This window comes from Triturus cristatus, chromosome 6 (assembly GCF_964204655.1).
Source record: "Triturus cristatus chromosome 6, aTriCri1.1, whole genome shotgun sequence".
Lineage (NCBI taxonomy): Eukaryota > Metazoa > Chordata > Amphibia > Caudata > Salamandridae > Triturus > Triturus cristatus.
Window position 1 is genome coordinate 1465736501 of NC_140589.1, and position 15304 is coordinate 1465751804.

The window sequence follows — 15304 nt, forward strand, 5'->3', positions numbered from 1 at the left end:
AGACTCCATTTATCTATCCTCCTGTGATTATCTCTGTATTAATATCTCTGATGATAAGCGCATCGCCAGCAAGCTTCACTTATTCTACCACCCCCGGGTGATAACTTGACTTTTATCGACGAGCTAAAGGAAGTCATTGGATCCAACGTCAACTCACATGTACCTCAAATTTTCTTGGGTGACTTTAATCCCCTCTGGAACAATGCAAACGATCATGGTGTAGGCTGTCTTAAAGCGTTTGTATCAGACCAGGACCTATCTCAATTTTGTGACAGCCCAACTCAAAATAAGGGAGAGACACTGGACCTCATCATAGCAAAAGCGAACACCCTCTCATTAGAATTCATCACCCCATGTGACTGGACTGATCATCACTGCATCCTCTTCTACATTAATATCGAGGTAATTCAAAAAAGAGGCCAACCCTCTAAGTCTCAGCAATGGAAAAGGAATTACAAAATATCAACCCCATCACCCTGGTAAACCGATGCAACTCCGCCCTGACCCCGACGGCGGACATGACTAATGTACATGACCTCACATCCTTCTACAATTCCACTATGCTTGAAATTATGGACTCCACAGCGCCCCTCCAAGAAAAAAACGTCTCCTCCAAAATTTCCAAACTTTGGTTCAATGAGACACTGAACTCAGAGCGACGCAAGCTAAGAGTTGCTGAGCGACTATGGAAAGCAGCACCCACCACTGATCACCTAGATCACCTTAGAAGGTTAAGAAACTCATACAACAGGAAGATTCTTAAGGCCAAGGCAGACTTCATCAGAACCCAGCTGAACCAAGCAATCAACCGTCCCAAAAAACTCTTTGAAATCGTCAAGAATCAAGCAGGCAACACAACTAACTCTACGGATCTAAATGACCTGGCTACACCTACCTGTGAGGAGCTTGCCAATTTCTTCCGCGAAAAGACTAAGGCCACCGAGTTCGACATCCAATCTAAGAAGGCCCCCTCACAACCTGTGGCCCAAGATATTAAATGGGCGCAACTCAGGCCCATTTTAATACTCCAGGGGAAATCACAAAAAACAATGCCTTATGGCACACCTTCTCGCCAATCTCTCAACAAAAAATCTTTAACACTCTTCAAGCAATCAACCCCTCCAATCACTTCTCTGACCCCCTTCCTCCTATCCTATTCAAAACGCTAAAAATAACTATCCTACCACTATGGGCAAAAATTGTAAACGCCTCTCTGAGACAAGGCTCCATACCGGACTGTCTTAAAATAGGGCAGGTCACACCTATACTAAAGAAATCCGACGCCAACCCATCTGATCTCAACAACTACCGCCCTATATCCAACATCCCCATTTTGGCGAAACTGCTGAAGAAATGTGTACAAATTCAATTATGCAACTATATAGAGAATTACAACCTCCTAGACAATCACCAATCTGGCTTCCGCCAAGGTCATAGCACAGAATCTGCGCTCACACACAATGGATGACATACTAAAAATGCTTGACCGCAACAAATCATGCCTAATGATACTCCTTGCCTTATCCTCCGCCTTCGATACGGTCAATCATGACAACCTCTTGTCACTATTAGAACGAAGGATGGGCCTCTCAGGGACAGTGTTACAATGATTCTCCTCCTTCCTAAATAACAGAACACAAAGAATTAAGAGGAAGAACTTACTCTCTCAACCTTCCGTGGTCACCCTGGGCATTCCACAGGGATCAGCCTCATCACCTATTCTTTTCAACCTTTTAATGGAATCCCTGGCGAACGCATTGAAATCAGCGAATATTCTATATCATCTGTATGCGGACGACACCCAACTGTATTTGAAAATCTCCACTCCAGAAGTCTTAATTTCCCTCAACGCTATTCTACAGAACACGCAAAGCTGGCTCACTAACAACCACCTCATGCTGAATACCAAAAAAACGGAATTCATTCTCATCTCTCCACTGAATCACACTCCTAAGATAGACCTATGGTTGAAACATCTAACCTCCATTGACTGTGCTCCCCTCATCATTGACTCCGCAAAATCCCTAGGAGTCACCGTAGACAAACACCTGAATATGCAGACGCACATCACAAGGGGGCTAATCACAAGTTGAGTATGCTAAGGAAACTCAAACCCTTCCTCCCCCAGGCCAACCTAAAAATGGCAGTGCAAGCCCTAGTGCTACCAAGATTAGACTATGGAAGCACCACTCTTTGCGGTCTCCCCAAATACAAGCTGGCTCCGCTGAGGGCAACACTTAATGCGGCGGCAAGACTGGTATTCTGGACGAAAAGAAATAACCACATCTCTCCGACCCTGAAAGCTCTGCACTGGCTGCCCTATGAGGCAAGGATACACCTAAAGGTTGCCTGCATGACCCATAAAGTACTACATAACAATACACCCAGTTACTTAGCGCTAAAGCTAGAAAGGTCGGGAGGATGCAGACAACTACGTAGTTGCTAGTACTTTACTTCTGAAACCACAATCCTTCCATAAGAAGAGAACTGCCTGCAGAGCATTCTCAGGGATTGCTCCAAATATTTGGAACTCCTTACCTCCAGTGGTACGTGGAATCTCTTACTTCACAGCATTCAAAAGAGAAGTACAAATGCTACTAATGAACAAATTCACGTCCTAAGACTTAATTTTTATGCTGACATCGAGTCACCTATGTCACAGCCTACCTCCGGTGGAATTAAGGAGAATATTGTATGTATGTTTATTACCACATCCACTTGATGCTCATTAACTATAGTCAGTGTAAAGCTCTGTTGGCCACGGGTCTCCTATATTATCCATAGCCCTCATACCTATGGTGGATTGAAGGAGAATATCATATATATGTTTATTATCACAACCACCTAACTCTCAATAACTGTATATAGGGCAATGTCCTGCTGGAGACGGGTCATCTATGTTATTCGAATACTATACACCTCTTCTGTACGTAATGACAAATATCAAATGCTTGTATACTACCTCATCTTTTTGTTCGCTTCACTTTTCTTATGTTTTTATACTGTAAAGCGCTCTGATACCCTCGTGGGTCACGTTCGCGCTATATAAAACTTTATAAATAAATAAGCATGTATTGCTTTGACTGTTGGTAGCACGTGTGTAGTGTGACTTTAGAAACATGGCCACGTGGATTGATGTGCGTTTTCTCCCAGCGCGTTCAGAGTACAGCTGAAGTTCTATGAGCGCATGTCCTCTTACCTTCAGATAACAAGCTTGACAAGCGTTGCGCCCTTAAGAGCTGCACGTTAGCTGCTGTGCATTGTTTGAAGCCATACTCTACGCGAGTGTAAGATGACGCATTTGCACGTGAGCACTACTGTGATGTCCCATAGTCCTTTGGATTTTGCTGAACACTAGAATGCTAATCTTCCTGTCACCTCACTTCCGTATTATACGCATGTCATCTCAGCAACAAAAGCGGTGACGTCTCTTTCTGACGTAGTAACTGTAGAGAGTGGAGAGTCTACTACGCTAGCGTATTATGAGTTCGGAGCCGCAAAGTGTATCATTTGCCACCACAGCAATGGTAAATGATAAAACAACTTGAATGTATGCTGTAGTATGGCAAGCGGCTCTTTCACATAATTGAACATTGCCGCCTAAATAGGAAAAGGAATTTGTATCAGAGTGCCAGTGAGCAAGAAGAAGAGTAACACTGCTATCATTGATTTGGTCATCTTCGAGCATGTGCCTGGAGTGACGAGGTAAGGAATCGCTCACTGGAGGAAAGTTCATCATGTTTTTGAATTTTTTTTTTATCAGGCTCTTATGCAATTTGTTGTGTTTATTTTAGCATTTATCCCTGGCATATTTAAGGGGGAGTACTGTGAGCGGTTGTGCTCTTTTGTCATGTTGGTGTGGGGATGAGAAACGTTGTGGCAGTGACACCACAAGGTGGGTTGGGTCATACCCACTGTTAGTAGGCTTATTTTAGGGGTGAGAGATATCCTGTGTGTTTGCCTTGTTGTGAGGTGTTTGAGACCGTGCGTTGTGTGCTACATTTTTCTGAGTTTCCCGGTGTTAGTGGGAATGTAATGGGTTTAAGATACCCTGTGAATGTGATGGGTTTAAAAATATCGTGTTATGGTATGGGTGGAGTCATACCCTTTAGCTTTGAGGTTAGGCCTGTCCTGCCTTGAGTTATGTAAGTGCAGTAGAGGGTTTTCAGTCCCTGGTCCTTCTATGAGTTATGTAAGAGCAGTAGAGGGTTTGGAGTCCCTGGTCCTACCATGAGTTGTGCAAGTGCAGTAGAGGGTTTGGAGTCCCTGGTCCTGCTGTTAGAGTTGTGTCTTGTGTGTGAGGCGAGGTGGTGTGAGATACCCACTGTTTGAGGGATGGAAGATACACTGTGTGTAGTTTTGCCATGTTGTGAGGCGAGATGGGTACCTTGTGGTAGTGAGGTGGCGTTTGTTGGGTGAGATATTCCCTGTGCTAAGTTGTGTATGGAGTGTGAGTTAATGTGGGTGAGCACCCACTGTTTTAAAGAATGGAACATTTTTACTTGTGTTTTTCCTATTTTTCCTAGATTGTAATTTTTGATGAATTTATTGGACATGTCATATGTGTGTCTTAACTTGCATATATTTGTTTTTCTATAATCATTATAAGGGGGGAGATGTGTTATAATCTACTTGTTGGTTAATGCATCCTCCCTATTGATGTTCTCTGCCTTGCTGCTCAGCCAATGGGGAGGACATTGGAATGTTCATAGTGTTTGTGCTTGAGGAAGAATCAGTTGGAGTGGATGGTCTGAGCAGCAAGGAGGCTGCTCCTGGTGGGGCATAATATGGATCTTACAATCTTCCTGTAACTGAAGAAGTAACCTGATGAATAAATCTATAACCTTTATCTACAAGACCTGTCTACAAACTATACTTCATTTTAACAGAATGACCTACCCGTAACATTCTATGCTCCTTGTATCAGGATCATTTGCGATCAAACCTTGACACAACGAGAATAAGATCAGGCCAGGAGGGGCTTAGAGAAAAAAAGATTGAAGTGTGCTAGGAGCAGCAGCACATGTCGATAAGAGTTTCAGAGGCAAAAGGCATGCATTAAGAGTGCCTGTGTCCTGCTCACGTTTGACCTAACAAGTTGTGTCATGGCTCTATTTGTGGAAGTACAGAGTCGAGGCATGCCAAAATTAATCTGGGCATTGACAGATTTGGGAAATACATATTCCGTCAATAAGCAGGCGGCGTTGATAGCATCATGGGCCTTGATGCATTTCTCTACTGATGTGTGAGGAGTTTGTTATTAAAGTTGTAATAATAAAAACATTTGGTTAAATAATTAGCAACAAGAGACAGTAGTTTGGTGGCTTTATGGTCACCTGGCTTTATGGTCACCTGGGGGATTGTCAACCTTCTAGTCAGTGTTTCCAAACTGTGATTGGGTCGCAAGCCTGTTTTTGGTGGGTCGTGAAAGTCCAAGCAATAAATAAAGATGCTTATACATTCTGTGTTTATCTTGTTACATTAGCTGCCTTCAAGATAGAGATCACATGTCAGGCTATGTCTTACGACACATTACTGCTTTTCATAACATGGTGATTTGGTGTTTACAAACTCCTCTCACTGCATTCAGAGAAAGTAAAGTGAATAATGTGACTGTCTTGCTGGGATACAGAGAGTGAATGCAAAGGCTGTAGGATCTCATTTTTTTGTAATTATGAAATGTGATGGAAACAAAGACGCCTTACTTAGTGGTGTACACATGATAACTATTAATTGAAACCAGATTTTCAAATATTACCATTTGTATGCAATTTAGTTCTATCAGTAAAACTGTACGTCTGTGCAAGTTTACTGCCCATTTCAATGGAAAATGTGCTGTCTGTAAATGACCGTGTGCTACCACATGAAGCTTTAGTAACATTCAAAAATGTACATTAAAGCTAGGTGGGTCACGAAAGTTTGTCGTTTTAAAAAGTGAGTTGTGGTTCTAAAAAGTTTGGGAACCTCTGTTCTAAATACCATTTTTCCATTGAGCCTGGGGAGTGGAGTAGGTTAAGGACTCAAAAAGAAAACTGGGGGGGGAGTGGAAAAGTTAATTATGTAACAGGAATAAAATATAGAATACTAACAAATCAAAAAAGGGGTTCTGGGAGCAATAACGATGTTAAAAATGAATGTAGTAGAAAAAGCATATGTACAGAAAAAGGTACATAAAAATTGGGGAATTAGAGTTATTACCATGCAACAGCCAGGGAAGAATTTGTGTGCAGTCCTGCTATTGTGGGCTCTAATACAACGTTAAAAGTGTGGTGTGGAGGAGTGATTAAGAGGTATGGGTTGCTTCATTTAATCTGTTGAGTTATATTGCTCTTAGTAAGTAAGATTGTAGAAAAAAGGTACGGTGCGAGGTAGAGACAGATTATTAGTTGGGAAAGGCCAGAGTTTGTAGCCCCTGGATGGCAGCGACAGTGAGCGGATTCAAAAGAAACACACTGGTATCAGAGATAGAAAGTGTTTTAATTGCTGTTTAATATTTAGGTTTAAATCGGAGTAAGAGGTTAGTTTGGTCTGGCTTGTAAGGGTGTTCTGAGGTGCATTATTTTCTTTAAAACAGGTCAGATGAGGTAAACTGGTGGTCAAGGATGTTTTGGAATTTGTATCTGTGTTCAGTGACTGTGCATGTGTCAAGTGAGCAGAGTGACAAGAAGCACATGAGAAGTAACCCCACTAGCTCCAGTAGAGTTCCTGATAAATTGCATTGCAAGTTGGCATTGAATGTTATAGGAGCTTGGTTGGTGCTTGGTGAAAGTTCTATTTGTTACCTCTCCAAAATTCTTGCAGTTGAAGTTACGAGTGTGGTCTCTACTTGGAGGGTCATTAAAAGTGTTGGAACTTGTGTCAGGCCCCCTTCTGGAGGCAAAAGAGCAGGCATGGGCAACTAGATCACAACCATGGGCGTTAGGGCCTTTTACTACTGCTTCCTGGGCCTGCCCTACTATGGCTCTACAAACTGAGCCAAGTATTATCCTTTCCACATTTCTCAGTGGTAGCGAGGGTGATCAGTCACAGCCTTCTCTGGGAGGCTAGTGTGGCGGTGCTGTAGATCAGTGATCAACACCACCCTCTGGCATCACAGTAACATCAATGCCCAGCCTAGTTCTTCTCTTTGAATGAAAGACAGGTACTTTATTACAAAAAAACACTTACTTCTGCTACAATAGAATAATGCAAGGATGCCTAATTTATGGATGGGATTTTTTGTTGTTGTTGCTTCCAGGAGTCTTTCAGGCTAGCTCAGCTACCCCGCGAACTGTCCCTTGTGGGCCCCTCCCTTTCTTTGGGTCTACCCCCACACCCAAGGTCCAGAGTTTGAGGTACTGCTTACGGGTGCAGCTCATGCTCTCCTCTCCCCTGGTTTGGTCTGAGCACTTGGTCTCTGTGACCTTAGAACCTTTTAGTTTCTCATGCACTTTGTAGGAGCAACACTGGACTGCCTTCTTCATCACTAGTAGCAGAGTGCTCATAGGTGACACATTATGCCTGAAGGTAATTGTTCTTCGTAGTAGAGGTTGCTGGGCGCTATCTTTGGTACCCGGGGCCTTGAGGCATCATTGGGATTCAACATCAATGTGCAAAAGTCACACCTGGCTCCTTCGCAGATGCTCCCTCTCATCCGAGCCATTTTCGACACTGCAGTTTCATGCCTATCCTCCGGAAAAGAGAGTCCAGGATGTTTGGGCTATTTTCGTGGACTTTGTATGGTCAGCTAGCATGTTGTGGTGGGACTGTGTTAAAATACACAGGAAATCCTTTGAGTCATTTAAAAGTTGATGAAATAGTTTGTGTGGATTGCTCCCCGCCCCTGCACATGAAGCTGCAGTACTCACTGTTAATAAGACTCACAGTCCATGCTTGGCACAATATACTTACCTATTCAAAAGATACTACGATTTATTTTCTTTGTTTTGTTTTTACTTGATGTTTTTTGTGGAAGTTTTAGGGCTTGTTTATTATAATGGAGCAATTTAAGTTTTTGTAATTGTGCAGTATTCTATCACCAAACATTTAGATTGCAAATGTACGTAAAATTGATCAAACTTGAATGCTTGAATAGTGCTGGACTCTAATTAAGTGGAGCATTTATGATTTGTAATGCATTTAGTTTTATTGTCTAACCATTTACTTTGTTTCTTTGTTGATAGGAAAGGCTGGTATCCTTGGTGTTTGGGCTTTTAAAACAAAGGAAGCTCAATTTCTATGAAATATATGGTGAAGAAATGAACACTACAGCAAAGAACATAATTAAACAGGTAAAAATAATATTTCTCATTTATTGCCTATGAATCTGAAAAGGGCTTTTTTCCATGTGGCATGGGACCAGGTAAAAACCTGAATATGTACAACAGAAAGCAAATTGATCTCATTCACCAAAACATTGTGTGTATTTATTTATTTATTATTAAAGTCCTCATTCGCCAATAGATGAGTCAGAGCTGCTAGAATAACTCCTTATGGCCTCCCTCTCAGCACCAATTGGAGCGCTCTGTAATCAATTGGAGATGCTTTACACAAAACCTCTCTATATATCAGTTCTCTATCCTGGGCACCCTACAGAACCAGGGAGGTAAAGTATATATGGTGTAAAGGCTTAATCATTGGACCAGTATCTTCATTGATCACAATTTACCAACCAAGCCTCACACGGTCCCCAAAAGTCTAAACTATTGTCCCTGTTGTTATTCATGATTTTTTTTACCCAATTTAACTCTATCTAATTACATCATATATTTTATCGAAATAACCCAATCTAAAAGGGTTGAGGATACGTCCTTAATCCACTTTTTGCAGATTTCTCTTCTCGCCAACAAAATTAAATATAAACATAACTTATTTTCACATCTGGAGAGCAACTTATACTCTGGTAACATACCAAAAAATACTAAAAGCGGGCTTACCTGAGAATTCAAACCCAATATATCTTTAATACCTTTATTTATCTCCTCCCAGAAATGGTGTAACTTAGGACAATTCTTAAACATATGAATATCATCTGCTTCAGCATGGAGGCATTTTGGTGTTGGACCTTTCGAGAACTTCGCGAGTTTATGAGGAGACCAATACACTCTGTGGAAACAAAAAATATGGTTCCTTCTCAGATATGCAGGCTGCACCGTAGTGTACAAGATGTCATGAGATTCTTGCCATATATCATCCAGATGAACACCAGGCAAGCTCTCTCCCCACAACTCCGTCAGTAGATTGAATTCTCCTTCCTCCAGGTCCAGCATTAACCAATAATAAGTAGATATCTCCTTCTTTTTCCCAATTATTTTCCAGAGTGCATTTTCTAATTCATTTACTCTGCCCACCTCACACCCGCAGTTCTGATGCCAGCTTCTTAATTGCCAATAATTAAACTTTGAGAGTCTATTTTCCGTAAGCGAAGAAAACTCTTCCCATGATAGCAAAGACTTTCCTGATTCTAGTTGTCCCCAACATTGAAGACCAGCATCTATGACATAGAGTCTCTGGTCCAACCAGGTGAGCCCGGGGCATTCCAGATGGGAGCAAGAGCACAGAAATAGCTGATCTTCAGAGCTTTTCTGACCTTTGCCCATGTAGCGGCAAATTCCCGTAATACTTTTAATCTGACTTTTTAAAAAAAAAACATCGGGTCCCCATATTTATATAGAAAACCTTGATTTCCATTCTCAATGTCTAAAACCATCGCCTTGAACATCAGTCCTACTACTGAGTCATCCGGGATATCCAAAAGTAATTTACCTGCCTTCAAAGAGAAAACCCTAGCATATAGAACTAAATCTGGTAGGCTTAACCCCCCTTATTCTTTTTCCTACGTAGCTTTTTCCACGATATTCTAATCACTTTTGAGGGCCAAATAAAGGTATTACATTTGGACTGAAGCGATTTTAAACTTTTTTTATTGAAAGCCAAAGGGATGTTCTGTGGTAAAAAAATTAACTTGGGTAAAAGCATCATTTTTATTAAATTTGCCTATCATGGTTAGTGGCAAATACGCCCATCCAGTCAGGGAGTTTTCTATTTCCTCAGTAGTGTTTTTTGTAGGTTTAATTCTGGAATCTCATCAATATTTTGGGATATTAATATACCCAAGTATCTAATCACCCTCTTTGTTGGGTATACACAAGTACTCAAATTCCATACCATACATTCAGTTTTTGTGGCGTTAATTTCATATCCTGAAATATTCCCGAACTTTCTTGCTTCATCATATATTAATGGGATTGAGATATTCGGGTCTGGAGTAAAAACCATTAAATCATCAGCGTATAATGCCACCTTTTTATCCCATCCCTTAAAACTGAAAGATTGTATATCTGGGTTTAGTCTAATTTTTTCCGCTAGAGGCTCGATGTATAGATTGAAAAGCATAGGCGAGATGGGGCACCCCTGCCTAGTACCTCTTTGAATCTTGACTGAAGCTGATAGATTCCCATTCACAAAAATTCTTGCCATTGGTGTTTTATATAGCAGTGAGACAGATCTACAAAAGTTTTTACCCAAGTTATATTTTTTTAGTATAAATTGTAAGTAAACACAATTGACTCTGTCGAAAGCTTTTGTAGCGTCTATCGCTATTATGGCTAAAGGGAGTTTATATATGGTAGCTATATCGAATGCTCCTATCAAGTTCTATATAAGATCAAATATTCCTCATACTTTGATGAATCCCTTTTGGTCTCTATGCAGAAGACACTCCGTTACCCCATTCAACCTCTCTGCCAATATGTTCGCATAGATTTTGTAATTATTATTGAGCAGAGAGATGGGTCGATAGGAATCACAGGATCTTGGTGATTTAGAGGGTTTAAGAATTAGGGAAACCGTAGCATCATTCCATGACGGAGGAATATCTCCTCCTCTTTCAAATACATGGACGAATAGTAACGTTAAAACTGGGGTAAGAACTTCTCTTAGAACTTTATATAATTCCGCAGCTTTCCCGGATTTACCCAAATCAATGATCTTCCCAATCTCAAACTCCGAGAACGGTAAATCCATATTCCGTGATTTATCGTCCGGAATCGCTTTAATGAGGGTATGGCCCAGCCAATCTTCTATCTCTCCTATTTGAACATTCCGATCTTCACGGTATACTTCTTCAAAATGAGATTGAAAAGCCATTTCTATTTCCTCTGGGGAATCAAGTACAGCTCCTGGGATGGAAGAATTCAGCTCACTTAATTATTCCTCTGGCCAGATCTTGTTTAGTCTTCCATGCCAGGAGTTTCCCACAATTCTCTCCATATTCAAAGTGAGCTAGTTTGCTAGCTTCCCATTTTCTTTTCAGTCTTAAGTCGAGAATTGCTGCCAAGACTGATCTCAATGATTGTACCCTGGTCCGCATGTTGTTGTCTAGCAGATCGACCTGATGTGAGTTGATGTAATTCTCACTTGCTTGTATTTCTTTTTCTATTCCCTCGATTTCCCCTTTATATTTTTTTGTCTAACAAACTGTATGGACGTAATTAGATCCCTAAGGAAACATTTATATGCATCCCAAACAATATGTATCGGGGCACTGCCCAAATTTGTTTCAAAGAAGGCCTCTAATTCTGATCTTAATCTTTCAGTTAATTCTTCCTCCAGAAAGATGGCACGCTCTACTGTCCATCTTCTTGGGCTTAACCTAACTGGAATATTAAGAGTTAGAGAGACAGCAGAGTGGTCAGAAAGATGTCCCCCCCCCACATGATTAACAACCTGAACCCATTTCTTTAGCAATAGACTCAAAAAAAATTGTCTATCCTAGATTTATGATTATATTTTTTATTATGTAAGGTATATCCTCTTTTCTTACCCATCTTATTTCTCCACACATCATACCATGCAAGTTGTTTCATTGTGTTTCTAATCAAGGCTGCCGTTTTATGGTTTACAATGGCTCTACTACTCTGTGATTTATCAAGAGTCGGGTCCAGGACAACGTTGAAATCACCAGCCAGGATTAGCGGGTCTGTATATTTCAATAACTCAAGACAACAGACCGGAAAAAGGTCCTGGGTCATTCGTATTTGGGCCATAAAGTCCTGCCACTGTAAACTTGGATGTATGGCATTTAATCCCAGCAATCACCCATCTCCCCATTTTATCTACCGTACTATACTCAAGAGACATAGCAGAATTGTTTTTTTTAATTATAGCAACTCCCTTAGTAGGGTGTTGCTGAGAAGTGCAAACAACAGTTTGAATCAATTTTCTAGATTTGCAAAGGGATCTCAACTCATTCTCTAACAAATGCGTCTCTTGCAGAATGAGGATCTGCTCTGGCACGTCTCTTAAGTATTGGAATATTTTTTCCATTCTATATTTTGACCTCAAACCATTAAGATTCCAGGAGAGCACCTTCAACCTAAAATTCTGATCAACCATAGGGCAGGCCATTCCTTTGATCACTAATCCTTCTAGAACTTTCTATTATGATGAATTGGCGATTTGGACCTAAACTGTTTTTTATGATTTTTTCCCACTGCTCCCCACCCAGTGACCCCCCCCCCCCACCCCTTCTCATGTGCCTCCCCCCCGAAGAACCTCCCTTCACCTCCTCCATGGCCATACCCTAGGCCTATGGGGCACCTTCTTCTTAGGTCAGGAGCATATTTATTTAAACTCTGCATTCATCCATAACCTAGGAATTATTATTTTTTGATTACCTTGCTCTCCCCCTGAGATGGACTGTAAAAAGGACTCCGCCTCTTCAACTCTTCTTAAAATCCTCATGATGTTATTATGCATTACTTTCAATGTGGCTGGGAATTTTAGTTGTGCAGTAGCACCCATTTTCTTTGAATGGTTCTAACAATTTACCCAACTCCCATTGCCTTGAAGCTGTGATCGCAGAGACATCTGATCTAATCTGAAATGTTATACCATCTACTATCAAAGAATTTAATTTTAGTGCCTTAAGAATTTCCTCTTTCAGAGTATACGTGAACAAATGCACTAACATCTTTCTTGGCCTTGTTTTATTTTAGGGTTGAGCCTGAAAGGGTCCCAATGTACTCTCTGCATATCCGCCTCCTCTGAGCATTCAATATGTGTTGCTTTCTTTATCAATTTTGCTACGTATTCTTTTATTCTAGTCCCTTCTACTCCTTCCGGAACTTTGAGTAAATGTATGTTATTTCTCCTTATGAGAATTCTCTAATGATTCTAACTTGTCTTGTGTCTCTAGATCTCTTCCCTTTAAAGCGACTATGGTCTTTTTATTTTCTTCCACCTGGTTCGTTAGCTCAGTTACAGATAGTTTAATCTAGAGCCATTGTTCTAGTAGCAAGTGAATAATTTTTAGCTTCTAGCTTTTCCCTTGAGTTTTTAATGTCCACTTGATTGCCCTCCGAGGTAGCAAATGTCTTTCATTTCTTTAACAAGGGCTTGTAACATATCATACATAGAGCTTGACAGAGTTTTATTTCCTGAATTCCCAGAATCTTCATATAGTGCTCCGGAGGCTTGAGTACTAACACTAGCGCTATCATGTAGCTCCTTATTAATTTGGAGTTGCTCTATTGTCCGAAAAGTCTGTATTCCTGATGTCCCTGTGGAATTATCTGAAGTGTTCAGAACACTCTCCACCACCACAGTATTGTCCGGTTTATCAATTCCATCAGCCATCTCTAATGCTGATAAATCGACCTCACCCATTAAAGGAGAGTATCTGTTGTCAATAGGAAAGTTAGACAATAAGCACTTTGATCTGATTTATCCAGAATAACTGGCCGATCTGGAGGCTTTAATACTAATTTGCTGGGAGCTGCTTTAAAATAACTTTTTAAGGAGGGAGTTAACTTGTGGGGGCCTTTAGAGGAGGCGGTGCTCCTTTTTCTTATTGGAGATTCTCAATTTCGCCAGACTTATGTCTTTAACAATTTTATTCTGAATTGCCGGTTTCTTTAATTTAAAATGGTGTTTTCCCACTTTTTCTAAAGTTTCTAAGTCCGCACCTGATTGACAATCAACCAAGTGTGTTTTTGATTTAGCACTCCTTAAAGAGTACCACTTTTGCCTCCAGCCTGTGTTCGTTGAATCTGTTGACATACAGTCACACTGATTAACCCCAATCTCACCTTTGTTACGAAGCCGGGGCACTCCAGGGACACTGCAGCTCTTTTCGCGCTCATGGACCCCCCTTCCTTGCTCCTCCACCACCTTACTCAGGAACTGCGCCTGATTTGATTTCCCGGCTGTGCTGCCCCTGCCTCTACCACCCTGGAAGAGAAGCACAGTGTGAGAAAGTGGCTCTGTATATACTGTTCCCTAATAGGTACAGGGTGTACAGAGTCCACAGTCCCCCAGAGGCTGATAGAGGTCAAAGTTAGGTATGACCTTACTCTCAAAAGTGGTAGCTTGGTCGAGCAGTAAGGCAGTACCAGAGGACAGTGTAAAGCATTTATTGTACACACTCAGTCAGCAAATGGTTTCACACACTCAATAACTGAACTCTAGGCCAATGGTTTATATATATAAAATATATGCTTGTTTTATTTTTAGAACCACAAAGGGGATAAAAATATACTTTCTCAGAATGAGAGGTTGAATATAAATACTTTTGTCTTAAGCAATAAATTTATGTAAACAGTCACAGTTGGTTGCAATAACAATCCTATTTCCTAAACATAACAATGCATTGAGCTCAATGGTAAATTCAGGTTATTTGTAATAAATTACTTTTCAGATTACTTTTGGAATTCCAGGTCTGGCTCCTAGATCCAGCCTGGGGTCAGTATTCAGAATCAAGTGATGAAAGTCGACTTAATAACTGTAATGATTTTTAAATAATATTTAGCTATTTCAAAAGTTAGCACTTAGAAAATATTTCAAAGAAAACATTCAATGGATCTCTATGGCAAGAAATTCAAATTGCAGGTAGAGTACTTTATCTGTACTTTAGTAATCCAGGACTGGGTACCTAGACCCAGGACTGGGGTCCTTATCAAAAACAGGTAAGTAATTTCGTTTGCAGAAATGGTACGATTTTAAAAGAATATTTCAAATTTGCAAAAATAGACACTTAGAAGAAATTTCACAGAAAAGCAGACAATGGTTTCCTATGGGAGAAAAATGAGTTCGAGGTAAGTATAGTTGTGGACACTTTTCAGAGTCAGGGCTGGGCACCAAGATCCAGCACTGGGAGCTCACCTAGGAGCAGGTGAGTAAATTCGTTTTTGTCACTTGGCTGATTTTTGGTGAATATTTGCAGTTTTGAAAAGTTCACACTTAGAAGATTTTTGAAGAAAAAGCCAGTCAATGTTACCCTATGAGGAAAATGAAGTTAGCGGTTTAAGGGTAAGTACTCGACTGG

The 15304-nt window shown here is 40.7% G+C and overlaps 1 protein-coding gene across 5 annotated transcripts in view; it reads left to right on the forward strand.

The window, feature by feature from the left end:
• VPS54 (VPS54 subunit of GARP complex) overlaps positions 1–15304 on the forward strand; it is a 541872-nt gene that overhangs the window by 208972 nt on the left and 317596 nt on the right. For all 5 annotated transcript variants that reach the window (XM_085612543.1, XM_085612546.1, XM_085612547.1 and 2 more), the window contains one exon: positions 8163–8270. In XM_085612543.1, the coding sequence (XP_085468669.1) occupies positions 8163–8270 (108 nt within the window). The remainder of the gene's footprint in view (positions 1–8162; positions 8271–15304) is intronic.